This window comes from Grampus griseus (genome assembly GCF_964374135.1).
Source record: "Grampus griseus genome assembly, chromosome: 10".
Classification (NCBI taxonomy): domain Eukaryota; kingdom Metazoa; phylum Chordata; class Mammalia; order Artiodactyla; family Delphinidae; genus Grampus; species Grampus griseus.
In genome coordinates, this window is record NC_139004.1 from 19657128 (window position 1) to 19684333 (window position 27206).

Here is a 27206-nt window from a genome sequence, read left to right on the forward strand (position 1 = left end):
GTCAAGGCAAGTCTGTGAAATAGGAAAAGTACACAGTTCAATCTATGATGGCTCCGACTTAAGCTAGAGGCAAATGTTAATGTAGTTAGAGACACAAACAGGTACACATCCTGTAAGCGCTTCTCCGTAAACATTTTTTGTAACAAAGCTTTTGATGAGGCTGGGCAGTACAAAAGTCAGGTGCAAGCTTTCTTTTACATATTCTCTTAACAGGCAAAATAGGGAGAGTAAAAATCCAAGAGCGTAGCTTTAGGCTGTCTTTAGGTGTCTGAACACATGGTACTCATCTCTATCCAGAGTTGTGCCAGTGGAGGTAAGCACTGCTCCTATGTAAATTCCCCCAAACTGGTCAGCCTGATGTGCAGAAAGATCATGGTCTGGTAGCCAGAACGCAACCTCAGCCAAAGATGTGGCAACCAGAAGGCCGTCACTGAAATAGAGCTGAAAGGATACATACGGGTGGGACGACAGTGTCCACTGTAGGGTGTGGCTGTGAGTTGGGTTTGGATTTGGCATTTCTGGGTGCCTTAGCTTAATGTCATCTAATAGCCCCCCAAACACACCATTGCTCCGAACAGTTATATAGGGAATGCATCTTCCAATGAATTCTCATTTTATGAACTTAATTTTTATGAGGTTATTTTAAACAGTGGCGCTTTTCATAAGTTTGGTTATTGCAGTAACTATGAAAATGTATATAGAATTTTTCAACTATCTAAAAGAAAACGCTGAAGAATGATGTGATCGGATATTGTTATTTATTTCAGTTTTCCAGGGTGATACAATGGTGCAGACAGCTGCATCAGGTAACTGGATTTAGAGAAATTAATTCCTGTGAAAACCAATGAGGAAATACAGCTCCTCTGCAAAATTCTCGGGCCATCCAGACCAATTCTCACTGGCCAACATTTGCAAGTGATATTTTAGAGAACTGTAGTCTCTAAGCTCCTGCATACAAGACAGGTTATTGCATGTCATGACAGAGAGAACATAGCAACTCCAAAACTTAAGCAGGAGGTTGCTGTTTATGTCACTTTTCATGGTAGGCTCAAGTCTGTTATCAAAAAGATCAACGAGAATAGGAATAAACTGCAAATGTTTGGCTCTTCTCTGGCTGACAGGGTTTAAGTAACACCAAGATGCAACACTCTGGAGCAGCTGGATCTTTATTTTTGGTTCCATCTTGTAATTTTGCAACAAGTGAGCTACTTCTTTCATGTACTCAGCTGCAAAATTTCCAGCAGTTGGTCCTCCTGTAAAACAAGCATTTGCATTTCCAGAAGTATTTGGTGTATCTAGTAGCTAGTGACATTTGAGTGCTCCTGTGTTTATATTCTCGTCGCTATGGATGTGATACTTCGGATATTTTGAGTTCTCCTCTTTCTCCCCCACCCCGTGTGCTGCTGTGAACATGAGAAAGTGTGTGTTGATCAGCGTGGAGTTATATGAAGAGCACTGCCTGCCCAAAGCTCCTCCCTGTTTCCTTCAATCAGGCGCCTATGAATCAGTACTGCAAGATGAATAAAGCCCGGCTGTGTTCACCTAGCAAATCTCCCTCATGGTCTCATTCCCGAGTCTCTGTCTTCAGTACTTGAAAAAGTACCAGAGCATTAGAGCAAACAAAGGAAAAACCAAAAGGCCGAGCGGCAAAGCCAGGGTCTAAATGGTAAGAGAGAGGTTTTTCATGAGTTGTCCATCACTGTCCTGTTCTCCTTACACGTTTCTCAGCCCAAATCTTTTGCAGATCTGGGACCAACCTGGTGCTTGACTCTACTTCCATCATATACCTGAACCCCAGATCATCCTAGTTTAAATCTCAAACTCCAAGCAGGTCCTATATAAGAAGGCACTGATGAAGACAAGTTAGATGGTGAGGAGAAGCTGGCACAGTTGGCTGGATTCTAGCCACTGGAATTTTGACCTGGTTTGGATTCCTCTTATCTGCACTACCACAGTCCCATGGTCCCAAGGATATTCTGTGCAGTGTAAAGCTTTAGCCAAAGCCTGGCATAAGCCCTTTCCATTGTTTCCCACCAGTACAACCAAGGCTAAGTAACATCAAGTTAAAGGATTCTGAGCCCTTTATAATTAGCTAACTCTTACCCCAAAGGGTGACCACAGCTCTACAGGGAACTGAGCCCGCCTCAAGTGGAGGATGCCATTTACACCGCCCTCACCTGGGTGTTCTGAGTTTCCGTCTTCTCTCTGGTCCTCTGCTAGTGGCTCTCAATCATTCTGGTACCTAGGACCCCTTGGTCCTTGAAAACAGTAAATGTTTTCTCTCATGGACACCATTCCGTGAAAGTAGTCTATTAAACTACATTGAAGTAATTCATTTTCCCATTTAAAAACTAATCGATCTACCAAGGACACTAACAGCTACCAACAAGAGCTTCTAATAAGGCGATGTGCTGTTGAGGATTGTCTATAAAATTTTTTTACATGAAATTTATTAGAAAAAAAAGTGAAGCAAGTTTGGACTTGACAATCAGAGCAGTGTGTCTTTAAATGGTTTGCCACTTAATTCTCTAGCCAAGTATACATTAATAGTTGCTTTTCACTAATGCACCTATTGGCTTTCCTAGTAGGTATTTTAAAAGCCTTAAGTTCTTCATGATTTTTCTGAACTACTGTCTGTGTAATGCATTTTTACAAGATAAAAAATAAAATACTGAGTAGTTTTATCCTGTAAAAGGGTTGAAATTATATCAATTCAGTATAGATTCAATTTTTTCATGATACTGAAAAGTTTGATAGGCAATTTCAGTGTGTGTGTGTGTATATATATATATATATATATATATATATACTTTTAAAATTAAAAACAGGAAAGTACCTTATTAGTAATTTATTTGATGGACACATTCTTTTGAAAACATGAGATCCTTGAGGAGAAAGTAGTAATACCTTTGGCGGTGCAAAGACAAATAACTAATAATTTAGGCAAAGGAAATGTTATTGGAATGTTAAGACGAGTGCTATGAGAATCACTGACTGACAGTGTTACAACAGGCAAAAGACTGTGGAACACCTCTGTCAGCACAGCTGGTTAAATCAGTACCTGTAAAGGCCAACAGTCCAATTCTATAGGCAGCTTGAGCTCTCTGTTCAAGGGCTAGAGATTTATCCTTCAACATACGGCCAAGCATTGCAATTTTTTCTTTGTGAAAAATACTCTCAGCTGGAGGGATGTGTTCTTCCTCCTTTTTAATGAAAAAGCCCTTAACGACACTCCAGCATTTCTTGAGGCGGTGATACAGCCCCACAAAATATCGATAAACCTGAATCCAAAATTGTGCATAGTAAGCCCGGGTCTTTGCCATTGTGTAAAAAGGCCAAGGGTGCTTAAGTCACACCACCGGCAGTAACAGAAGTGAACAGTCAAGAACTCTGGAATGCATTGCTTAGCAACACCATAGAATGGAATACACAAATCCGGGGGAAGCCATGTATGCCTAGATTCTTTCTTCAGCCTAGCATTGAAGGCCTTCTACAGTTTGAACTAAACCAAGCTTACTTTCACTTCTCTGGTGCACAGAATCTCAGCTTAAACTAAACTGGCTTCCCCTAACACACACTGAGCTCGTTCCCATCTTTGCGCCTTTGCTTAGGTGACGCCTACTGGGAACTTGCCCATTCTGCTTTGACTGTTCCAACCTGTACTGAACTTTCCATTGATCTTTCGTAGTATTATGCCTATTTTGCTTATGTGCTACATAGAGTTTTTCTCTACATCACAGATTTCCTATATTGATCTTATTTTGCTGAGAAAATAGAAGCAATCAAAAAAGACCTTCCACAGCTCTCCCCATCACATCTACCCACCGATCTGCGTCTGCGCCCATATCCTCTGGCTTTCCTCCTGTTATACCGATGCCCCCTCCATTTATGCAGATTTCAGCCAATCCTTCTCACTCCATTCAGGGAGACTGCTCACTATTCTTCTCTTGCCTTATTAATTTTTCAATCTCAACTGGGTTCTTTGCATCAACAAACATGCTGTACTTTTTCTCATTAAAAAAATAAAACAACTCTTTTGACTTCATACAGCCCCTCCTCCCGGTTATTGCACATTCACAAAATGTGCAATATTCTGCTCCCCTTTATACAAAAACTCTTCAAAGAGTTGCCATACTTGCTATTTGAAACATTCTTTTTTTTTAATATTTATTTTTGGCTGCATCGGATCTTAGTTGTGGCATGCAGGATCTTTCATTGCTAGTGTGGGCTCTTCGTTGTGACACGTGGGCTCCTCTCTAGTTGCGGCGTGAGGGCTCTCTAATTGTGGCGTGCAGGCTCCAGAGAGTGCAGGCTTAGTAGGTGCAGCGCACGGGCTTAGTAGCCCCATGGCACGTGGGATCCTAGTTCCCCGACCAGGGATCGAACCCGCATCCCCTACATTGGAAGGTGGATTCTCAACCACTGGGCCACCAGGGAAGTCCCTGAAATATTCTTTTATCCTCTCTTGGATGTACTCCAAGTTGGATTTTAACCCCACCATGACTCTACTGAAACTGCTCGTCAGGGTCACTGATGACCTTCATTCTGCTGAATCCAATTCTCAGTCCTCAGCATTTGTCACTCGTTTCTCCTTGAAACACTTTTTTCACTTGGCTTCTAAGATGTCATAGTCTTTTAATTCCCTACTGGTCACTCTTCTTTTCCTTTGCTGCTTCCCCCTCTTCTTTATGACCTCTAAATACTGGAGTGCCCCAAGGCTCTGTTCCTGTATCTCTTGTTTTCTATCTATACTTCCTGGAGGAAACAAACCAGTCTCATGGCTTTAAATACCATTCACATGCTGAAGACTCCCAATTTTATATTTTTAACTGGATTTCTCACCTGAACTCCAAACACAATTACCTTCAATCACCAACTTGGTATCTCCATTTGGATGTCTAAGAGGCTTCCCCAACTTAACATGCCTGAAGCAAAAGTCCTGGTCTTCTTTATTATTTTATAGTTTAATTTAAATTTTTAATTTATTTAATTAATTTATTTATTTTTGGCTGCGTTGGGTCTTCGTTGCTGTGCGCAGGCTTTCCCTAGTTGAGGTGAGCGGGGGCTACTCTTCATTGCGGTGCACGGGTTTCTCACTGCAGTGTCTTGTCTTTGTTGCGGAGCACAGGCTCTAGGCATACGGGCCTCAGCAGCTATGGCATGTAGGCTCAGCAGTTGTGGCCCACGGGCTCTACAGTGCAGGTTCAGCAGCTGTGGCATACAGACCCAGCTGCTCCGTGGCATGCAGGATCCTCCTGGACCAGGCCTGAACCCACGTCCCCTGCACTGGCAGGCGGATTCCCAACCACTGCACCACCAGGGAAGCCCCCTGGTCTTCTTTAAATCTCCTGCTTCTCAGTTTCCCTATCTTGGAAGATGGCATTCCTTCCTTCCAGTTGTTCAGATTGAAATTTTTGGATTCATCGTTGGCTTTTGTCTGTTTCACATCTCATTTCCAATTTATCAACAAATCCTTTTGGCTCTACTTTCAAAGTAGGTATTTGGACACCCTGTCCAAATTTGGGACATTCTACAAAATGTACTTGCTTGTACACTTCAAATATAGTAAGATGTGGAAGTTTAAAACAAAGAGGGGCCCATTACTGTTCTAGAGTAAAAGAACCTGAAGAGGAGAGTTACCATATGACCCAGCAACCCCACTCCTGGGCATATATCTGGAGAAAACTCTAATTTGAAAATATACATGCACCCCAATATTTATAGCAGCACTATTTATAATAGCCAAGACATGAAGGCAACCTAAATGTCCATCTACAGATGAATGGATAAAGAAGATGTGGTGCATATATACAATGGAATATTACTCGGACATAAAAAAGAATGAAATAATGCTATTTGCTGCAACATGGATGGACAAAGAGATTATCATACTAAGTAAAGTAAGCCAGACAGAGGAAGAAAAATATCATATGATAGCACTTATATGTGGAATCTATTTTTTTTACATCTTTATTGGAGTATAATTGCTTTACAATGGTGTGTTAGTTTCTGCTTTATAACAAAGTGAATCAGTTATACATATACATATGTCCCCATATCTCTTCCCTCTTGGGTCTCCCTCCCTCCCACCCTCCCTATCCCACCCCTCTAGGTGGTCACAAAGCACCGAGTTTATCTCCCTTTGCTATGCGGCTGCTTCCCACTAGCTATCTATTTTACGTTTGGTAGTGTATATATGTCCATGCCACTCTCTCGCTTTGTCACAGCTTACCCTTCCCTAAAATATGATACAAATGAACTTATTTACAAAACAGAAGCAGGCTCACAGACATGGAAAACAAACTTATGGCTATCAAAAGGGAAAGTGGGGGGAGGGATAAATTAGGAGTTTGGGATTAGCAGATAAAAACTATTATAAATCAGATAGATAAACAACACTGTTCTACTATATAGCACAGGGAACTATACTCAATATCTTGTAATAAACCATAATGGAAAGGAATTTTTAAAAGTATATATGTATATTATATGAATCACTTTGCTGCGATTCAGAAACTAACACAACATTGTAAATCAATAAAAAAATTTAATAAAGAAAAGAACCTGAAGAGGCATGACAACTAAATTAAACATGTAACGCATGGCTGGATCCTGGATCTATGTGTGTGCATGCATGTGTGTGAGCATGTGTATGTGTGTGTATGCTATAAAGGATATTACTGGGACAACTGGGGAAACATAGACCTGCATTATCCAATATGGTACCCACTAGCTACACGTGGCTGTGGAGCACCTGAAATGTGACTAGTCTGAATTGAGATGTGCTGTAAGTGTAAAATATATACTGTATTTCACAGACTTCGTATGAGAAAAAGAATGTAAAATATCTTATTAATAATTTTTATATTGATTACAAGTTGAAAGATTTTGGATATATTAGGTTAAATAGAACATATTATTAGAATTAGCTTTCCCTGTTATTGTTACTTCTTTTCTAGTGGCTACTAGAAAATCTAAAACATCGAGCATGGTCCCTTTCTAAGGTCTTTGTGGTTATTGTTGCTTCTGCCTGGAATGTTCTTCCCAGGGATATCCACATATCCACATGACTGACTCATCCCATCAGTTCCTCAGGCCATCCTCAAATGTAGTTTTCTATTCGGCCTTCCCTGAACACTCTCTTTGAAACTTGTGATCTTTGCCCTATCACATCTCCCACGCCAACACTGGGCAATTACATGACTTTTCTCTGTCTTTTTTTTTGGCCATGCTGCACAGCTTGTGAGATCTTAGTTCCCAGGTCCCCGGCAGTGGAAGTGCGGAGTCCTAACCACTGGACCACCAGGGAATTCCTTCCTTTTCTCTGTCTTATTGTCTCCTCTTTCCAGGATAGGAGCCCCGCAAAGGTAGGGATTTTTATGTCCTCTCATTTTTTTTTTTTCTTCACTGCTATAGCTCCATTGCCAAGAACAGTCCCTGGCATATGCATACCTCATTAAGTATGCAACAAATACTTGTTGAATAAATGAGAAGTTAGAGAACTAGTTTTTAGCAAACAACTGTTGTTCCCTGCAAAAAGTGTACTTAGAACTTTCTCAAAATCCATCATATTTGTTTTATAAGAGATAATGTCCCCAGGAAAATTTCCGGGATAAAAATATTTATTTTTCTATTTGACTAATTTGTTTTCCTGATATAGTGAGAAGTGCTGGTGTTTTCTGCTGACTTTGGTTTACAATTTTACTTTACAATTTTATAAAGTAAGTAAGGTAATTCAGCTAAGCAGTACAGCAACAAACCATATAGGGGAAATTGTTTTTACTGCTGACTCAGTAACTAAGCAATCACTGGTATTTAATGAATCACTTGGTAAATACTCTCAGAGCTGAATGTCAGGGGCTTCTCTGTGATGATGCTGGTGGGGGTTTGGGTTGGGAACATATACAGATAAAGACTCATTTAGCCTCGGGGGGCTTACAGTCTCTGCTCATATATACCACAACTCTGAAACGCAGCTCTGGGACATGGGGTTTGCAGAGTTGCAGTCACGGTGGCATTGCAAGGCATCATCACAAAGTAGAACAGGAAAGCTTAGTTTGGAAACGCCGCAGGCTCTATGTCTGGCCACCTGCAGTAACTACTGCAAGGAAAGCCACCCGTGATGGAAGCAGTACCTTGGCATTAGCAAGGCGTGCACAGGTCTATCGAGATTTCTACAACAAGGTACCTCTCCTAAAGAAACTGTTTATGCAGGCTGGCATTGGGAAGACAAAGTTAAGACCTTTGGGTGATAAAACACATGCACTGAGAGAGGCCCAAACGTGGGAGCAGAAAGACCCTGAGCTCACCTCCTCTCACAACCACAGCAAAATCACAACTGTCTGCAGAACAACCATTAGTGCAAAAGACTGGAACCTACCAGAAAAGATCTGCAACTAAATACCTAAAGAAGGAACCACAACTAAATGGGTAGGAGGGGAGGACTGTGATATAATCAAATTCCATACCCCCTCCCCCTACAGACGGCTGACCCACAAGCTGGAGAATAAATACGTTGTAGACGTTCTCCCACAGGAGTGCGAGTTTGAGCCTCATGTCAGGCTCCCCAGCCCGGGGTTCCAGCACTGGGAAGACGAGGCCCCAGAGCCAGCGGGGCTTTATTGCAGGAGCCCCACAGGACAGGGGAAATAGAGGCTTCACTCTTAAAGGGCGCCCACAAAATGTCACGCACTGGGACCAGGGCAAAAGCAGTTAATTGGTAGGAGCCTGGGCCACACCTACCTGCTGGTCTCGGAGAGTCTCCTGGAGAGGCGGGGTGGGGCAGCTGCAGCTCACCCTGGGGACACAGACGCAGACGGCAGAAAGCAGTCAGCTGCACGAACACTCCCGCCGGCCGACATCTTGGATGATTAAGACCTGGCGGAGGGGGTGGGGGGGGCGGGGATACAGCCCCGCCCATCAGCAGACAGGCTGCCTGAAGACGAAAGAGCCCACAGCTGCCTCTGGACACACCTCTAGACACGGCCCTGCCCACCTGAGGGCCAAGACCCAGCTCCACCCACCAGCGGCCGGCCACCGGCCCCTCCCTCCAGGAAACCGGCCTCAGGACTCCAGAGCAGCTTCACCCACCAGGGGACAGACACCAGAAGCGAGGAAACCACCATCCCACAGGCCAGACGCTACCCTGGGACCAGCAGGGCCCTGATCCTACCCACTAGCAGGCCAACGCAGCCTCCTGGACACCCTGGACCCCACACCCAACTGTATCAGGAACCGCCATCCCCAACTCCCCAATGATCTGAAAGCAGTTCTGGGATCCCTGGGCCCTGCAGCCGGACTCCAGGACCTGGCTCTGCCCGCCAGCAGTCCATCACTAACACTAGCACCTGGCTTCACCTGCCCGTGGGTGGGCAACAGCCCCAGACTCTTCAGGACCCTGACTCCACCCACCAGTGAGCCAGCACTGGCCTCAGGGCCCCCAAGGATTCCACCCCCGGCTACCTCGTGACCAGGCCCCACTACACAGCAGCCAGCAGCATCTGTACAAGGCAGGGACTGGCAACCCACCAGACTAGGGGCCAACCAAGCCTACCAGACGGCCCACATAGTCAGCCTGCCACAAAAGAAGGACCCACGCAGCCCTCTTAGGGGGAAGCCCCAGAGCATACAGCTTGGGTGACAAGAGAGGAGGGCACTGCTGGGGCGCATAGGAGCCTCCTACAGAAGGCCACTTCTCTAAGGCCGAGAAACGTTAACTAACCTACCACAGACATAAAAATACCAATAGCAGCTTAGACAAAATGAGGTGGCATAGGAATACGTTCCAGACGAAGGGATGAGATGAAATGCAGCTCTTTTTTCTCCAGTTAGCATTACAACAAGTCTGAGAAGTAAATATCATCCTCATGTATGGATAAAGGAATTTCAAGAATAAACTCAAGTTGAGAATGAGGTGTAGTGTGTTGTGTAAATACCAACTCAAGAGGGGCATGTGAAAAAAATACACCAGACTCTGAACATGAGACTAGTAATTCAAAAATAATTTTTATTTTAACTTACATGATTGAAAGAGTGACGAATACAAATGCCACAAAACTAAAAGCACCCCCTTCAACCAAAAATAAAATGCAGAAGTGAATACAAAAGATATGGAAGTACTCATGCAATATTCAAAAAATAAAAAAAAACCCAAACAACAAAGCAAACAACTCTGTAACATTTGTGATTTGACTTTCTATAAAAATCATTTCAACCATTTAACAGACCGTAGACTATACATACTAACTATAGACTGTACAATGTACCTTTAAAATGAAAGATATATGCATATATATAATATTTATAAATTTACAAATATATATATACATTATAACTTCACAGTTGAAAGAACTTATTTGCCAGGAAGCCTGACAAACAATTTTCACTTTAAAACGAAATGACTTGTTTTTAAAGGTCTTGCTAAAATGTAAATATTTAAAATGACATCTAAATGATATTTTATATAAGCACATTCAGAGAACAGTTGATATTCCACAGTTCAAATTACACTCACACATATTATTTAGATATCTTGGCATATCCCACCTTGTATACTCTTAAGAGGAAGAAGAGTTATTTAATAAGAGCTACTGAATGGACTTGTACTTTATTTAAAAGACTTGCTATCCTGATGTGGAAGCAATACGGGAGCTGTTGGTTTAACTATTTGGCCAAAGGGTCCTATCCAGTGATGAGTGCTTTCTCTGGGGGCAGTAACCATCATTCAGGTCATTCTTCTTCCTAACCTTATGGTAATTTGTATAGAAGAAAAGACCACTGTTAATGACCCTCTGCTTCCGCCCCATTAGGATTCCTCCAACTTCTGCTCTTCTACTTCAAGGAGCATCATAACTTTCTGAATTAATCACAGCTGTCTGAAAACTTCTGGGTTTGATTTGTCTTAGCAGCAAAATACCTCTATTGTAAAAGTATCATTATAAAATGGCTCTTGTTTAAAAAAAAAAAAGCTTAAGTTTTGAGTATCTTCTTTAAAATGAGTATGGGTATAATCTTAATATAGTAGTTTTCAGTGATCTACCCATCTTTTTTACCATAACGGAAACATGCCTTTGGAATTTTCACGATAGACGAAAGAAACAAGAGAAATAGTGGAGGCTTGAAAAAATGAAATTAAAAAGAAATAAACTCTTACAATATGATCTTTTACCAGGTTCTGCAGGCAAACTTTTACTTGAAGAAATCTTTTTTTTTTTTTGCTTTGCACTTAAGGTAAAATTAGGTAACTAAGGGGCCACTCAACCCTGAGAACACAACAGAGGAAACACTGCAAGGCATATGATATTTATCAAAGTTTCATGTGACTATTTCAAGCTTATAGAAGAACTTCCAAAAATGTATAAAGACGGCTGATTTAAAATCCCATACATACTAGATAAGACAGACTCTTTTACTAAGTATTGTCAGACGCAATCAACCATGTAATCTACTGAAAGATACAGAGCCCTATTCTGTTGGCTGAAGGAAAAGCAGGTAAGTACTGTGAAAGAGGACTTTGAATTCCTCCCATAACATGTTAAATTCCCAGACAACCTCAACAACTTCGAGCTAAGTCACAGTACCACCTTGATTAACAGGGCCATTTATTAAGACAGCTGTTAGGCAGAGTTAACTTGTAATTAAAAGGCCGTGGCAACTTCACTTGCATGACGACCTCCAACTTTAACACAGTCTCGAGGAAATTTGTCCAACTGTTCATATGCCAGCCGCCCATCTTCTCCTGCATATAGAGCATCAAAAATGAATACCAGTTTGAACTTAACTTTTTTATTCATCACTCAGAATAATAATACCAGTTGTTTAGGTAGGGGTCGCTATATTTTGCTAAGGTTGACTTTAGGTGAGGAAAAGTCATTTTGGCTATTCTTAATTATGTTGTTTTCTAGGTAATGTTTAGAACAACCAAGAACTTCTGAGCTAATGCCAGAGACTAAAAGAATGTGAAACACAGTAGACGTCCTATGGGCATTTGATGTCAATAACTTCACATAATAGATTTATTCCTGAGAAATTATATGGATTATATTTTAAGTGCATTAGTGATTTCAGTATGGCTAGTCCTTGATTTCAGTGCATTGAACTTTTACGTAACTTTCACTTTTATACATTAGATATTGGTACATCCAAATGATCTGTCATAAAATCAAGTTTAGGCTTTCAAACTTCTGCTAAAAATTTATTCTTTGCCCTGTACACATGTTGATGCTGTCTACCAGCCAACAACTAGGCCGGTTCTATCAGCAGTACCATCTTGAACAGCCAACATGTATTTGCAAATTATTTGAATATTTTACTCCATTTTTCCTATTTAAGAAAAAATGGTTAGAAAATGGGAAAATGAAGTACAGATAACTAGTGATAAGAAACAGGCTTTCACACATTTAATACAAATGAGACAAAGATGCAAATAATTAATTGTGCTCAATCAGAAGTTCACTGTGAAGAAAAACAGAAGAAAAGATTCCTTGAAATGCTGGAAATATATTGATATTAGTGGGTTTTAGAAAAGGAGTGTAATCATGGATTTTATAATATATTGCCTCTATATTTGTATAATTTATTGGATATAAAGGCCTTTCAATAAACCAAAAGTCTGTTTTTGGTTGTTTTCTTTTTCAGTACATTTAACTTTTTCAGTAATACATTAGACACAAAAGTAGAGATTTGCGTGTATTTAAAAGAACTCTGTAGTGAACTCGTCTATAAGCAAAAGCCATCAGTTTTTAGATTCTTTTGTTGATTGTTTCTGCATGCCTTGACTTTTCTGAGGCAAACGTTATTTTTTCCCTGATTCAATAGTTTCCAACTTTTTCTTACTTTAGAGTAGAACCCTTTATTTGAAACAAAATATTTATGCAGAAGCCTGAATATGAAACATGAACAGCAATGCCTTTCCGGCTGATGACAGTGGAGGAGAGACAGAGGCCCGAAATTAAGTGCATTTATACCATACTCCCTGCCCGCTCACACACACCCCTGCGCATGCCTAGGCTAATGAATGCTACTTAAAAACCCAAGAGTACCAGCCTAGTTCCTAGTTTGCTCACAGGGAGATTCCAATTTAGAGGTCTTCAGTTCTTCCTCCAGTAACCTACAGCATCCAGGTGCCCTAGAGGGTCAGGGTTCCATTGCAGTGCTTGACCGGGTCTGGGTGTCGTGGGTGAGTTATGCAACCCTAGCATGGCTCACTGTGCCCCTCTGTAAATTGGGATTAACGGTCCCTCATAGAGTCTCAGGAGGATTAAATGAGCTAACCCACGTAGATCCCTCAAAACAGTGCCTGGCACGTGTTACCCAATATTCTTTACAGTGACACAACCCGGGCCGGGGTTTCAGGGCATCTCGCTGTTACTAAGATTCAGTTTTCAGGGGCCTGGATCTGTGTTGGCTCCTCTGCTAGTCCGTTTAACAGCCCTGTAAAGTAGGCAGGGTGTTGGAGCAGAAAGAGCTCGAGCTTTGGGGTGTCAGGCAGTGTGGTTCCGGACAAGACTGAGGTCCAGCCGGGACGCGCTGGAACGGCCAGAGGCGCGGTGAAAACTGCTCTGTCCAACAGAGAGGCCACCAGCCTCAGGTGGCTGCTTACATTTAAATGGTAACCACTCAAAATTAAACTAACTCCTCAGTCATAATAGCCATGTTGAACTGCTCAGCTGCCACATGTGAATACTTCCTGCCGTCTGGGACGGTGCATATAGAGCAGCCCCGTCATCACGGAGGGATCTACTGGACAGCTCTGGGTTCAAATATTGAAATAATTCCGTACTGGTTGGTAAACAGCGGCTGCTTGGAGCCCCTCGAACGCCCTGTGACAACCCTCAGCCCTAGAGTACCTTTTACCAATTCCCATCAAAAATACTATTTGCACTACATTAATTCAGTCGTCTGTGTGGGATAAAAATACACCAGTATTTGTGTCTTAGGGTCAAAGGAGATTCATAACATTGAGTTCAGAGGTTCTCAACCTGGGAGGCTTTTAATAATCCCAGTGCTAAGGCCCAGCTCAGACCCAGAGCAGAGTCATCAGAAGTGGAGCCCAGGTACGGGTGTATTTTAAAGGTTCCCTGGTGATTGCAGTGGGCATCTAGGGTTGAGAATCATGAACCGGTGGTGTGTGGGCTGTGGGGGCTTTGGGGAGCCACATCTGTAACGAGTTAAGGTGAAGCAGGTGTGATGACCAACCCTGGCGATACGGCTGTCTGTGCAGCTGAACTGGGTCTGGATCACCTACAGGGATGAGCCTCCTCAGGTTACAGTGGGAAGAGCAGCGTTGCTAGCTATTCCTTCCTTCATTGTTATTTCAGAACACTAAAGGATAAAAGAAGTTCAAACTAATAATACCCTGGGCACATTTTTAGGGAATTAAATAATTTCTATGCCTAAAGCAAGCCGTGAGGAATAACTGTTTTATCCTTTAAACACACATATGTTGGCTAAGATTTCTATGCATTGCATGATATATCAATAGCAGAATGAAGCCTTATTAAACCCTAAGAAAGAGCACCAGACAATGAGTGTGGTTGCCATGGTGACCATAAGTGCCATGAGAGTCTTCCTTACATTCTTAAGCTGCTACTAGAGTCACACTAGGGCAGCGGCTTTTTCCCGACTAGTATTACTGAGCGGATTCTATTCGAGGACTTTGAGGGGTATAGTATTTATACTCTGAGTGAAGTGAAGGAGAAGGGTTATTTGGATATTCCAGAAAAAAAAAAAAACTTCATCTCTTTTCTTTGGTGTCGGGGCTTAGGGGCAATAGGCCCGCAGGGCAATCAGAGGTTAACCTGAGAGTCTGGGGGAGGCTGTGTTACGTGGGGGATTATGGCATCCTGGGGAACACATCACTGTCCTCCAGGTAGTGCCAACCCCAACCTGGTAATCCAAGCTGGCTTCCTGACTCTGACCTCTGCTTGATAGTTTGATTTCTGTGTTCTTGATTCCAAATAGTGCCCAGACTATGAAATCAGCTAGAAAGGCTCCAGAGAGCAACCTTCTCCCTCAACATCCAGGTAGTTAGAACGAGGAACTGGGGTGAGATGGAAATTGATCAGTCATACTGTGTGTGTGTGTGTGTGTGTAAGTGTGAGCCGATAGCCTATAGGGGAAAAATTGCTAAAACAAGGTACATGAAACTTTTCCTTACCATTCCCTTTGAGGGTGTCAGAAATAAACAATCATGTAAAAAAAACAAAAAAAAAACCCAACTCACCAAGAGATAAGAGAGTTTCTGAGGCCACATTTCTGATTTCTTCAGTATCAGACTGACACAATGTCACCAGCATTTTAATGCTTTCAGTAGCCTACAAGGAGAAAATAGTTAAAATAGTGTTCTGACATTTATGTGTGGGATTACATGAGACTTAGCATTTCGTAGCTGGTAGCTGACTTTAAAAACCCAGGGCTTCCCAAACCTGGTTGAGTATCAAGATGACTTAGGGCGCCCTTGTAAAAGTACAGATTCCTGGGTGCCACTCCAGACACACTGTATTAGAACTTTCTGGGTCGGAGCCCAGGATTTGTACTTGTGGGAGTTCTGATGATCAGCTAAGTTCCTATTTCACAGGGGACTCCAGACGTAGAGAAGTGAAGTGACCAGCCTGCTTTTCCAAAATAGAATCCAATTCTCTTAGTTCTTTCTACTCTATCTCATTCCCTCCAAAACAGTTCTAATGTAAGAATTCCTAATTTTAGTCTATATACTAAAATAGAGGAGGGGAATAAAGATCAAGGATGGGAATTCTTCTATTTGTTTATTCCACAAACATTTACTGAGCACTCTGTGAACCAGGCAGTTCACAGGGTCTGGGAAACTCAAGCCAGGAACATGACATGGTCCTGGCCCTCAGGACTTTACAATCTGGTGGAAAGACAGACCGTGAAACAAGTAAACTAATTATTATGATGAATGATAGGCTGAATCAGGGTGGTAGGGCAGAACACGGCTGGGAAATGCAGCCTGGTCTGATCAGGGAAGTCTTCCTGGAGGAAGTGATATCTTAGAGGAGTTAGTCAAGTTTGGGCACATGGTAGGGGTGTGTGTGTGTGTGTGTGTGTGTGTGTGTATGTGTGTGTCTGTGTGTATGTGTAGTGTTTGGGGGTGTGGAGAAGGAAATACATTCTAGGTAAGGGGAATTGCTTGTTACAGGGTCCAAATCGATGGGAGGCTTATAAGCCACATTAAAGATTTTGGACATCATTCTAAGATCATGGAAAGCCACGTAAGAGTTTTAAGAAGGAGTTGTCTTTTATTCTGAGCTTTCTAACTGCAGTGGAGAGGATGGACTGCAGGGAGGCAGAGACGAGTGGGAAGGTAGCTCAAATCCAGGTGAATAGAGTGAGGATAAAGAGTGGGGGAAGGGTGGGGTCACTGATGGCTCCTAGGTTTCTGGCCTGAGCTACTGAGAGACGGTTGTACAATCCACTAAGACACCAGAGGCTAGAGGTGGGGGTGAGATGGTGGAGTTTGAGGTGACTTCCTAGGGGAGATACCTAAGAGCAAGCTGATCAGAAATGGGAAGGGAAGACCTGGACTGGAAATACGAGGAATTATTAGCATAGAAATGATGATGGAAAACGTAGGAGTTGATGTTTCCCCAGGGACAATTCATAAAGGGAGAAGAGGGCCCAGCAGGTGTCTCTACAAACACCAGTATTGAAGGCAGGTAGCCGAAAGAGAGCCTGCTATGAAATAAAATGCTCTTCCTGTCATTTTGAGGAGTCGATATTGGGTAACAAATTACAGTTTTCTTTTCTGGAAGAAAGGTAGGCTTATGAAATGGTAGCTGCATGGGTGGACTATGGGTTATTCTAGCCCAGTAAGACAGATGGGGAACCTAAAATTGGAGGGCCACTGGATTTGAGGACCTTGACCTCTCAAGCTTGTTTTCATCTTGATAATAGGAAAGAAAAATGTCAGCTGTTTGCCATCATTAATTAAAAAAAATTTTTTTCCCTGACAAGTTAACAAGAGTTGATTGGTTGAGTCTGCACTGTTTTTCACATCATGCTGCATGGAGCCCCTTTCAGGAGCTGGGGGGCTGCAGATGGTTTAGAAAGAGGTCTTTTAGTCAGCACAAAGGATCCTATCCTCTAGGAGAAAAAGGTAAAGGAGAGGAATTGGTGCTCCCAGACTCTGGATAAGCTAGACTTTAAAACTGTAGCTTTTAAAAATTATTTATTTATTTATTTATGGCTGCGTTGGGTCTTTGTTACTGTGCACGGGCTTTCTCTGGTTGCGGTGAGCGGGGGCTGCTCTTCGTTGAGGTGCGTGGGCTTCTCATTGTGGTGGTTTCTCTTGTTGAGGTGCATGGGCTCTAGGTGCATGGGCTCAGTAGTTGTGGCACGTGGGCTCAGTAGTTGTGGCGCACAGGCTTAGTTGCTCTGCGGCATGTGGGATCCTCCCGGACCAGGGCTCGAACCCGTGTCCCCTGGATTGGCAGGCCGATTCTTAACCACTGGGCCACCAGGGAAGTCCTAAAACTGTAGCTTTTATGGTAAGTTTCACAGCATGTAAATCCACAAAAACTGGTGCAGATCACTTATCCTCATGTCTTAATTTATGCTAACCCTGTATCAGAGCTATCATCACCGACCTGTCACTGTATATCAGGAGAGCACCCAAATACACAGCAACCACTGTGTGCTTTTTTTGGCCACCTAAGGTAATTTTTTGACCAAGTAACAAGGAAGGCAAATTTTCCCAGAGCTGTTTTTCTTCACAGGTCATTAACTTTTTCTTTTGAGGTGTTAATCCCTTCCTTCATGTTCCATCAGGCCTGCAAGTCCTTGCACCAACCCAAGAGTTCAGCAAATTTTAAGGTGTGGCCTTTTCATTCTTTTCTCAAGGATGATTAATCTTACATTTTGTGATTAAGGTCGGTCAAACATTAAATCTTGACTACTGAAAGGCAAGCTCTTTAATGTTGGCAATTCTCAGCCCTTTTTCCATTTACACCTCCCTCTGACACAATTAAGATTGATGAGCTGCTTAGTAAAAAAGAGTTCTCCAGGAAGGATTTGGGAGTTTATTGGCACACTGGATTTTAATACTTCTTTGCCAATTTTATTTGTTCCTGCTATTTTTTTGTACACAAGAAAAACTGATGAAATCAGCATGTCATCTCTTTTTTGGGATGGAAGATACTTTTCTAACAGGCAAACTGATTCCTGTGGGCTATTGAGAAATGGAATTGTTTTCTGAAACGTATCGACTTTAACAAAACTAAGTTACATTTAGGTACTAAATTTGGGGTTGGTAGATGCAAACTATTACATTTAGAATGGATAAACAACAAGGTCCTACTGTATAGCCCAGGGAACTATATCCAATCTCCTGGGATAAACCATAATGGAAAAGAATATTTTAAAAAGAATGTATAAAAAAAAAAAAAGAATGTATATGTGTATAAAACTGAGTCACTTTGCTGTACAGCAGAGATTGACACAACATTGTAAATCAACTCTACTTCAGTTAAAGAAAAAGACAAAAAGGACTCGCGAACTAATATACAGTGTAAAGGAGAGGAGAAATGCTGCTAAAGCAGGTACTTCCAAGTACAGCAAGAAAGCTGTTCTATGCACCTGGCTTAGTCTCAAAGCCAAAGTCAGCTCAAAGCTGACCTGCCAGGGGCTCTGAGGCTGAACCTTACCTTCAGGCTTTTCAGGGCCAGGCAAGCTCCCTTCTGGAGCCAGAGGTCAGTCTTTGTTAGGGCTTCACAGTAATAGAGCAGGGCCTGAAAAAGAAGAAAGGACGCTGTGAAGACACTTCGATTTGTTTGTAGTTTTAGGTGTATATATCATTTTTACTCCCTGAGATAAGCTACAGATAAAACAAGACATTTTGCACTACCTTCAGAACAACAACAAAAATATCCATTAAAATTCATGTTTATTAAAAGAGCTGTCTCTTTACTCAATTCATCATGCCTTCTATTCTATGACTGGAATCACATAATACATGGCCTCTCGTGTCTTGCTCTTTCAGTGGGGGTGATGGCATTCGGCCCATAGAAGAGAGTTTTGAGCAAATTCTACCAAAAGATCAGAACTTTGTAGGAAAGAACAACATGAAGTTCATGCTCTTGGGCCAAAATGGCATTAGAATGGAATATCTTCCTGTGAGTGCATGTCACCACAGGCTAGCTTATGTAATGCCTTAGAAAAGTTAAGCAAACTCTTCTCAGAGTTCAACATCGACCTCCCCAAGGACAAGAAGGACCAAGTTTGATTTTCTTGAGCTGAGCTGAAGGTTGACATGAATTGATTTTTAGAATGACTGTTCAAGTTGTAAAGGGCTCCCAGAGGACCGAGGCCCTTGCTTGTACTGGGCCCCAATGTGCTTGAATTGCAGATGTTTATTATACCTGGATGACTGTTGAATTAAAGCCAAGAGAGGTAAACTGTCTCTTCCCTAGCATCAGGAGTGATGGCTTTTCAAATTAAAAATATTCTACCTGTTTGAGCCAGTAATTTGATGACTTAACACCAAACTACTCATGAGAAATGCATGTGCGTGAACATACATACGTATGTTCATCATAATATTTTTCAGAGTTGGAAACTACACAAATGCTCATCAATACGGAATAAGAAAATAATGGGTTATTCAGATACTGAGATGCCATTTATCCATCAAATAGAATGAAGTAGATCGATACGTTCTGCCATGGAAAGAAAATAACCACGATATATTACATTTAAAAAATCAGTTGCACAACAAAATAGTGTGATCTCGTTTAAGAAAAAAATAATTATCCATGTTAGCATGGATAAAATAGAAAAAATCTGAAGGAATGTACACTAAGTTATTAACAGTTTTCTCTGGGGGCTGGACCTACAGGTACTTAAATATTTTCAGTATATTTTTGTAGTTTAAATCATGTTACAGAATATATATTGTTAATAAGTGAAAGAAAATTATTTTTATAAAGGAAAAGATGACAAACTATTAATAGTAAATGGCATAAAGTTAAACAAGCTTCTGCCTCGATGTCCATCATTTCATGCCCTACCTTTTCCCTGAAATGCTCGTTTCTGGAGGCTGCTGCCAAGTAAAGCATCACAGCTTCACTAACTCCACTGTCATCCCCGGTTAAGAGCAGAGCCAGAGTCCTGAGTATTTCCTGCTGGGCCAGGAGGCTGCTGGGTGCAAGGTCACTCATGACCTGTAGCAGTTTTTCATCTCTCAGTGACTGCAGAGTCTGAACCATGGAAACTGGAGAGTGAGAAGAAAACAGAGGTCACCTTCTGACAGTAAAGGAACATGTTCATTAAAAATATAAATAAGACTCAAGGATGTACATAATAACAGACCCAAGGATATATGAAAATTAGCATATTAGAAAGGCGATGTTTCCAATTAGTGAGAAAAGGACAGAATATTCAAATAGCTATATCAAGGCAAATGAATCATATGAGAAAAAAGTAAAAGTGGATTTCTACCTCATAATGGCTACTATAATAACTTAGAGATGAATTAAACAGTCACACGTAAAAATAACAGTGAAAAAAATACAAGTAAACAGTTTCTACAGTGTTCTTTTTTTACTGTCTTTTTATTTTTAAAGTCTTCATTGAATTTGTTACAATATGGCTTCTGTTTTATGCTTTGGTTTTTTGGCTGTGAGGCATGTGGGATCTCAGCTCCCCAACCAGGGATCGAACCCGTACCCCCTGCACTGGAAGGTGAAGTCTTAACCACTGGACCACCAGGGAAGTCCCCAGCCCCCTGTATTTCAGTCATACTTGCCTGGCAAAACCCTGACCCTGAGTGACCCCTTACTCAGCCTTCTCTCTGTCTGCACTCAGGAAACTGGACCCTGATGGAAAAATTCAGTTGGTTGGAATATGGGGACAATATGATAAAAAATAGGATTCTGAGTTCCATTTGGACAAATTGACCATGCTCTATGTACTCTAATCCTTAACTAGGTATCCAGCATGGGCATCCATTAGCCACAAAAGCATTAGGATAAGAGTGTATCTGGTCCGTGCAGATGGGAAAATATAACAAAATTCACATTCCATTAATAGAGCCACATCCTCTACACATGAACAAATTTGTGAATGATTAAGATTTTTTTGCTTTAATTTCCCATTTCTCCTGTTGTGGTTGTTCTGGTAACTTCACTGTTTTATAAATAAACACTCTAGCAAAAAGTCTCCAGATAAGATTATGTATAACAGCTAAATAAGTAACAGAAAACAACCTAAACATTCAACAATAATCAAATATATTAGTATGCATCTAAATGCAGGGATATTATAAAACTAAAAAATGTTTCAAAGAATAATATGGGATATAATGTCAAATTAAAAAACCAGGATATAATATTCTATAATGAGTATTCACAATTTTGAAATTTAAAACCAGCATACAATCAACTGAAAAACACGTTATATTTTAAAAATAGGAGAATAGGTGACTTGAATCTCTTCCTTCATACTTCTCCATGTTTTCTAAAATTTTTTTTTTTGTATAATGAACGGCTTTTCTTTGTATAAAGAAAGGGGAAAAAAAGATAAGGTTTAGAGTTCTTCCCATGGTCATTCTCCAGGGCTGTGTAACAGGAGGAAGGGGATGCGGTTTTAGGACCCCAGGGTCTCACTTTGTTATGCTCTTCATTTCTTTTTTTGTTTGTTTGTTTGTTTGTTTGTGGTACAGGGGCCTCTCACCGCTGTGGCCCCTCCCACCGCGGAGCACAGGCTCCGGAAGCACAGGCTCAGCGGCCATGGCTTACGGGCCCAGCCGATCTGCGGCATGTGGGATCTTCCTGGACCCGGGCACGAACCCGTGTCCCCTGCATTGGCAGGCGGACTCTCAACCAGTGTGCCACCAGGGAAGCCCTATGCTCTTCATTTCTTGATTCTAAATTTGTCACAATCTAAATCGATTTTCTAAAAAAAAAAAAAATCAATTATCTGAGTAAATTTCTATATTATTCAGTTTCCACCAGAGGCGTCTCCTGCCCAGGCTTGCCCTCTCTGGCACTCTGGACTAGCATGGCTATTCGGGGCTGGGGAGTGGGACCTAAGCACAGACTCCCGTGCTCAGGCTGGAGTGGCCCTGGGTGGAGGAAGATTTTCTTCTTCTCCCTGTGATGCCAATCACCGTGCTGAACATGGTGCCGCAGGGTTTAATGTTCTAGAAAGAGAAGGGCTGAGCCTGGGTTTGGGTCAGGGTCAAAAGTGTTTCTGCCACTAGCGCTGTGCCAACCTGTCTACTCCCAAGAACACACCTCACTCCCTCCCCTCCCCACCCCCTCCATTGCCCCATTGTCAAGCGTGGGTGGAGAAAAAGAGCACAAACTTGGGAACCAGAAACCAGCCCCTTACTGCCTGGCTCCACTCCCAAAGAGGTTTTCACTCACTGCAGATACTGATTTTATTTCTTATGTTCGAAGGGCCACATGAGAAGGCAATAAGGAGCTTCACTGCCGCACCCCTGCGTTGGTTGCCTGTTCTCTTCAATCCCTGGATATGAAGCCTTAGATGTGGTTTTTCATCTTCTCCTCCTTTCCCTTCCCAATCTGTCACCCCACTGGTCTTCTTCTGAACCTCACTTCTGCTTAGTATTATGAAAGCGCCACCAAAAAGGGCAACATAAAATAGCACTGCCTGCGGGCTTGATCCCACAAGTGGCAAATACATTAATGCGGGAAAGAAATGACAGCAGTCTGAAATCATTCACCAGCTTCCTGTTACTGGCACACCCCTGCTGGATGACTGGGATGTGCTTAGCAAATCCCTGGCTCGTTGCCAAGGGGCTTACTAATGTGAAAGGTCTAGAAGTCACTTAAAAGGCGAACCTTAGCCCAGCTGTTGACTTGGGGAAAAAAAAATTACCACCACTAAAAACTATGACTAGAAAGACCAGGGATCATTCCAAACTGAGCCCCACACAGTGTGACCAAAGAACGTGTCCCACCTTGCTTGGCCAGCTGGTTCAGGTAACTCTCTAGGTCACTCACACCGTGGCTCGTAAAGTAACTGTAATACTGGAAGACAGTGATGACTTCGGAGGAGAGGCTGGAGGTAAGCAGGGGCTCGGCCCGGTCCAGGATCTGGGACACCAGTGTGCGAAACACTATTTGGAAGGGGAAGATGCGGAGCAGCTTTTAAGAAACATGATCAATCATTCATTCATTCACTCATTCATCTTTCTATTGTGGTACATGACAGAGTGAAGTCTGTAAAGTGAAATCAGTGTACAGCCGGATGATTTTTGCATGTCTATACACCTGTATAGCTTGTCATCTGGATCAAGATACAGAACACTGCTAGGACTCCATTAGGTTTTCTTGTGCCCCTTTCCAGTCTATAGTTACCCACCTATCCCCACCATGGGCACCTAATAATCGAACTTCTATCAATATATTAGCTTTATGTGTTCTTGAACTTCATATAAATGGAACTATATAGTATGGACTTTTTGTATCTGGCTCCATTTGCTCAAAAAATATCTGTGAGATTCATCCAAATTGTTGCTTGTAGCAGTAATTTATTCTTTTTGAAAACTGCTATGTAATACCCTATTGCATGACTACATTACAATGTATCCAAGTTCTTGTTGATGGGCATTTGACTTGTTTCTAATTTCTGGCTCTTGTGAATAAAGCTGCTATTAAAAAATGAGCATAAGCATGTATTTCTCTTGACACATTTAGGAGTGGAATTGCTGGATCACAGGGTAGGAGTATATATATTTAGTTTTCATAGACACTGCCGAACAGTTTTTCCCAAGTGGTTATACCATTTGATACTCCTGTATTGCTGACATTTTAATGAAAAAAGGATACGTACTTCAATAGCAACACAGACATATAGTCCTTTTCAAAGTCACTGCTGATATTCAGAATGAAAACATGTTCAGTGCCTTTCTTTTCTTCGATTTTACTAAGTAGATGATGTTTTCTCTGGAGGGTAAGCCCTTTCTCAGGGCTAGCTGTGGGGAAAGTGTTGAGGGAACCTCTCTAGCGCTCACTCTCAAAACAAACGACAGAAATGTTTCCCTTGCTCCTGCTGCCCTGTACCTGGGTCTGCAAGTCCGGGATAGTCTCTGTTGACAGTTCTGGCAAAGCTGGCTTCTAGCTGCTTAATCACTCTGTCCGCTGAGCTGTGGTAGACCCCAGCCGGGCTGCAGCACTTGGTCCAGAATGACAGCAAAGACAGCTTTTTGTGAAATTCCGGTATGGCTGGAATAGAAGAGCAACACCCCATCCCATGATACATGTTTTGAATGAAATAGATGAAGAGATGGACCTGGGTCAGGATGGGGAAGGCACCACCAAGGGCCTTCTTTTTTTTTTTAAAGACTGTTTTTTAATCAGAACTACAGGATTCCTCTGTCGTTGGCAGGTGTCCCGAGGGCAAAGAAGTTGAGATGAGGATCTCATCCCGCCTGGGCAGCAAAGGAAATGCAGCAAAAGCAAAGCTGTTTGCTTTAGGTGATAGAAAACATCAGGTCTACCCTTGGGAGAAGGTCCAATCATCTCATCTCCTGTAACTTAACAGCAAAAAATATACAGGATCAGAGACTCAAACCTCAGGAGACTTTTCCGCAGGGGGTGCAACAGAGCAGAGGATGACTGAAGGAGTTTTTTCACCCTGCCCAGGCGGCTCTCTGACTGAAATGATTGAAGAGCCACATGCCACGGTCAGCATTTCACTCATGTGGCTGTGATCATGCAGGGGGGCCTGGGGGACGAACGGACAGGAGTCTGAATGTCCTGCCCCTTTTCACATCTCTCAGAGACCTGCCAAGGCCACCTGCTCCTGGGAGGACCGGAAGCAGGAGGCAGAAATGCATAGAAAGAACCTACAAGGTGTTTTAAGCTTCATCGGAGATAATCCAGGAGATCCTAGTTTTCCACTATTTCCACAGACTATCTGATGTGAAAAACGATACAGATTCTTGCCTTGAGGAAACAGCCCTGTAGCCAGACCACACAGATTCAAAGGCATCTTTCCTGGGTCAAGTTCTCTACCTAAAGCTCTCTGAACCAGGGACGCTCCTGAAGGCCTTCGACTTCTCGTTCTTCTATCTTTCCCAGTAGGGTTTGAGAGCACCTTGCCTTGACAGTCAACCACTATGGGAGCTGTCTCAGCCAGCTCTGTGGTGCAAGCACAATCCTGATTACCTGTCCCAAATGGAACCACACCAGGAGAACAAGTCTGTGAAACCACCTGGGAGGCGGATGCGGGTTCTGTGCATACACTAGCGTCTGCCTTCTGGGGGTGGAGGCCCCGCTCGAAAAAGCTAGGCGTCTGCTGCTTTGACTCCGAAGGCTGAAGCATGGTGTTAATTACGACCACACTCGTGTGGAGACCTTCCTCTACAGCCCAAGAGCGCTTCTCTGCCATCCTAACAAAGCCATGAATAGATGCAGGCAGGGGAGGGGGCTCGTGGGGTCATCATTTACAAGAATGGCAGCGTAACTGCAGGTGCTCACCTTCGATGACAGAACTGATGCTTCCTATGTTCTCATCACTGACGGCCGAGAGCTTCTCCATCACTTGGATTTGCCTAGAAAGCTTCTCTAAGAGGTTTCTGGCCACAAATGGGGTTTTGCTTGAGAAAACAATTTGCTGATAAAACAAACAAAACCACTGTGTCAATTATATTGTTGTCAACAGAGCTTTCCCCACTCAATCTTGTCCTTCTGAATGAAGTGGGGATTTTTTTTTTTTTTGCGGTACGTGGGCCTCTCACTGTTGCGGCCTCTCCCGTTGCGAGCACAGGCTCCGGATGCGCAGGCTCAGCAGCCATGGCTCAGGGCCCAGCCGCTCCACGGCATGTGGGATCTTCCCGGACTGGGGCACGAACCTGTGTCCCCTGCATCGGCAGGCGGACTCTCAACCACTGCGCCACCGGGGAAGCCCATGTGGGGATGTTAAACTCATACACATTTCTCTTCCAGTTTGAAAATGTTCCTCATTCCAGGCCGGTTACAACATCTGCTGAAATCAGACATGTTTTTGTTGCTTTCAACTTTTTTCATGCCTGTGTAAATTCCTGAATTTTCTCAGTAGTAGGGTTGCAAGGTTATTATAAAGTTACCTTTCTTGTATGTACTGTCAATCTAAAACTCCTCTCTGAAACTTGAAGGGCGTATTTAGGTTGCCCTCCGGTATGGAAACAGAAAAAAGATTTTTTTTTTTTACAAGCATAGTAATTTTTCACAGCCTGATTTATTTCCTTGTCTTCAAGCTGAAAATTAAGAGCGTGCTGTAGAATAATCCTAATTACAATCAAAGCTATCTCACTATAGTTAACAAGTTCTTACTATGTACCAGGCACTGCTCTGAGCCTTATACATGTATTAGTTTGTGTTATTTTGCACAACAATCCAATGAGGTGGGAACTTTTGATTTTCCATTTTACTGATGAGGAAACTGAGGTACAGAGAGGTCAAGCAACGTGCTCAAGGGCACATAAATAGCAAGTGATTTCACTTGTGTGCAGATCACAAGAATAAGGAAGGGCTTGAGAGGGGAAAGGACAGAAGTCAGTCGCTGCCTGAAGGTTCTAGTCCTTTCTGTGTCTCTCAGAAACCTGTCCCCTTCACTTGGTAGGCATGGCTGCCGGATGCAGACCTGTACCACCATTCTGTATGGTCTAAAGCATTTGGACTCTAAGGCAAAGAGAATTTTTCAAATTCAAAAGTCAAGTACAGCAATTATGTACTAATGCCTTTCGTGTAAATAAATACAGTAGAAAATAACTGCTTTATTTTAAACATAATTATAGCTATTATGATTTTTATGCACTGCTCATTTTTATCTCTTTGCAATTATATACCAAATGAATAAGTAAACTCACTGATTCAGGAGCGGGTGTGAATTAGAAATCAAGCTTCTAACCCTTACTCTTTTATTCTATATCTTTATGTCTACCTCTTTTATTTTTCTTTTGTTTTTCTTTCTTTCTTTATTTTTATTGGGGTATAGTTGTTTTACAATGTTGTGTTTGTTTCTACTGTACAGTGGAGTTCCCTGTGCTATACAGCAGGTTCTCATTAGTTATCTATTTTATACATGTTAGTGTATATATGTCATTCCCAATCTCCTAATTCATCCCACCCCTCCTTTCCCCACTTGGTGTCCATACGTTTGTTCTCTACATCTGTGTCTCTAGTTCTGCCTTGCAAACCGGTTCATCTGTACCATTTTTCTGGGTTCCACATGTAGGTGTT

At 42.3% G+C, this 27206-nt stretch overlaps 2 protein-coding genes across 6 annotated transcripts in view; both read right to left on the bottom strand.

Moving 5' to 3' along the window:
* Positions 1 to 825: 825 nt before the first annotated feature.
* On the bottom strand, positions 826 to 3323 carry ARMH2 (armadillo like helical domain containing 2; the record flags this gene model as incomplete). Its single annotated transcript, XM_082664794.1, has 2 exons — positions 826 to 1253; positions 3062 to 3323. The coding sequence occupies 2 exons, from the start codon at positions 3321 to 3323 to the stop codon at positions 826 to 828; spliced, it is 690 nt and encodes a 229-aa protein (XP_082520920.1).
* Positions 3324 to 11481: 8158 nt separating this feature from the next.
* The window catches only part of RIPOR2 (RHO family interacting cell polarization regulator 2), a gene marked incomplete at its 5' end in the record, with an annotated part of 208430 nt that continues 192705 nt past the window's right edge, over positions 11482 to 27206 (bottom strand). For all 5 annotated transcript variants that reach the window (XM_082664599.1, XM_082664598.1, XM_082664600.1 and 2 more), the window contains 7 exons: positions 11482 to 11737; positions 15224 to 15314; positions 18663 to 18746; positions 20025 to 20227; positions 22940 to 23098; positions 24045 to 24206; positions 25464 to 25599. In XM_082664599.1, coding sequence (XP_082520725.1) covers positions 11637 to 11737; positions 15224 to 15314; positions 18663 to 18746; positions 20025 to 20227; positions 22940 to 23098; positions 24045 to 24206; positions 25464 to 25599 — 936 coding nt within the window. In that variant the 3' untranslated portion in view covers positions 11482 to 11636. The remainder of the gene's footprint in view (positions 11738 to 15223; positions 15315 to 18662; positions 18747 to 20024; positions 20228 to 22939; positions 23099 to 24044; positions 24207 to 25463; positions 25600 to 27206) is intronic.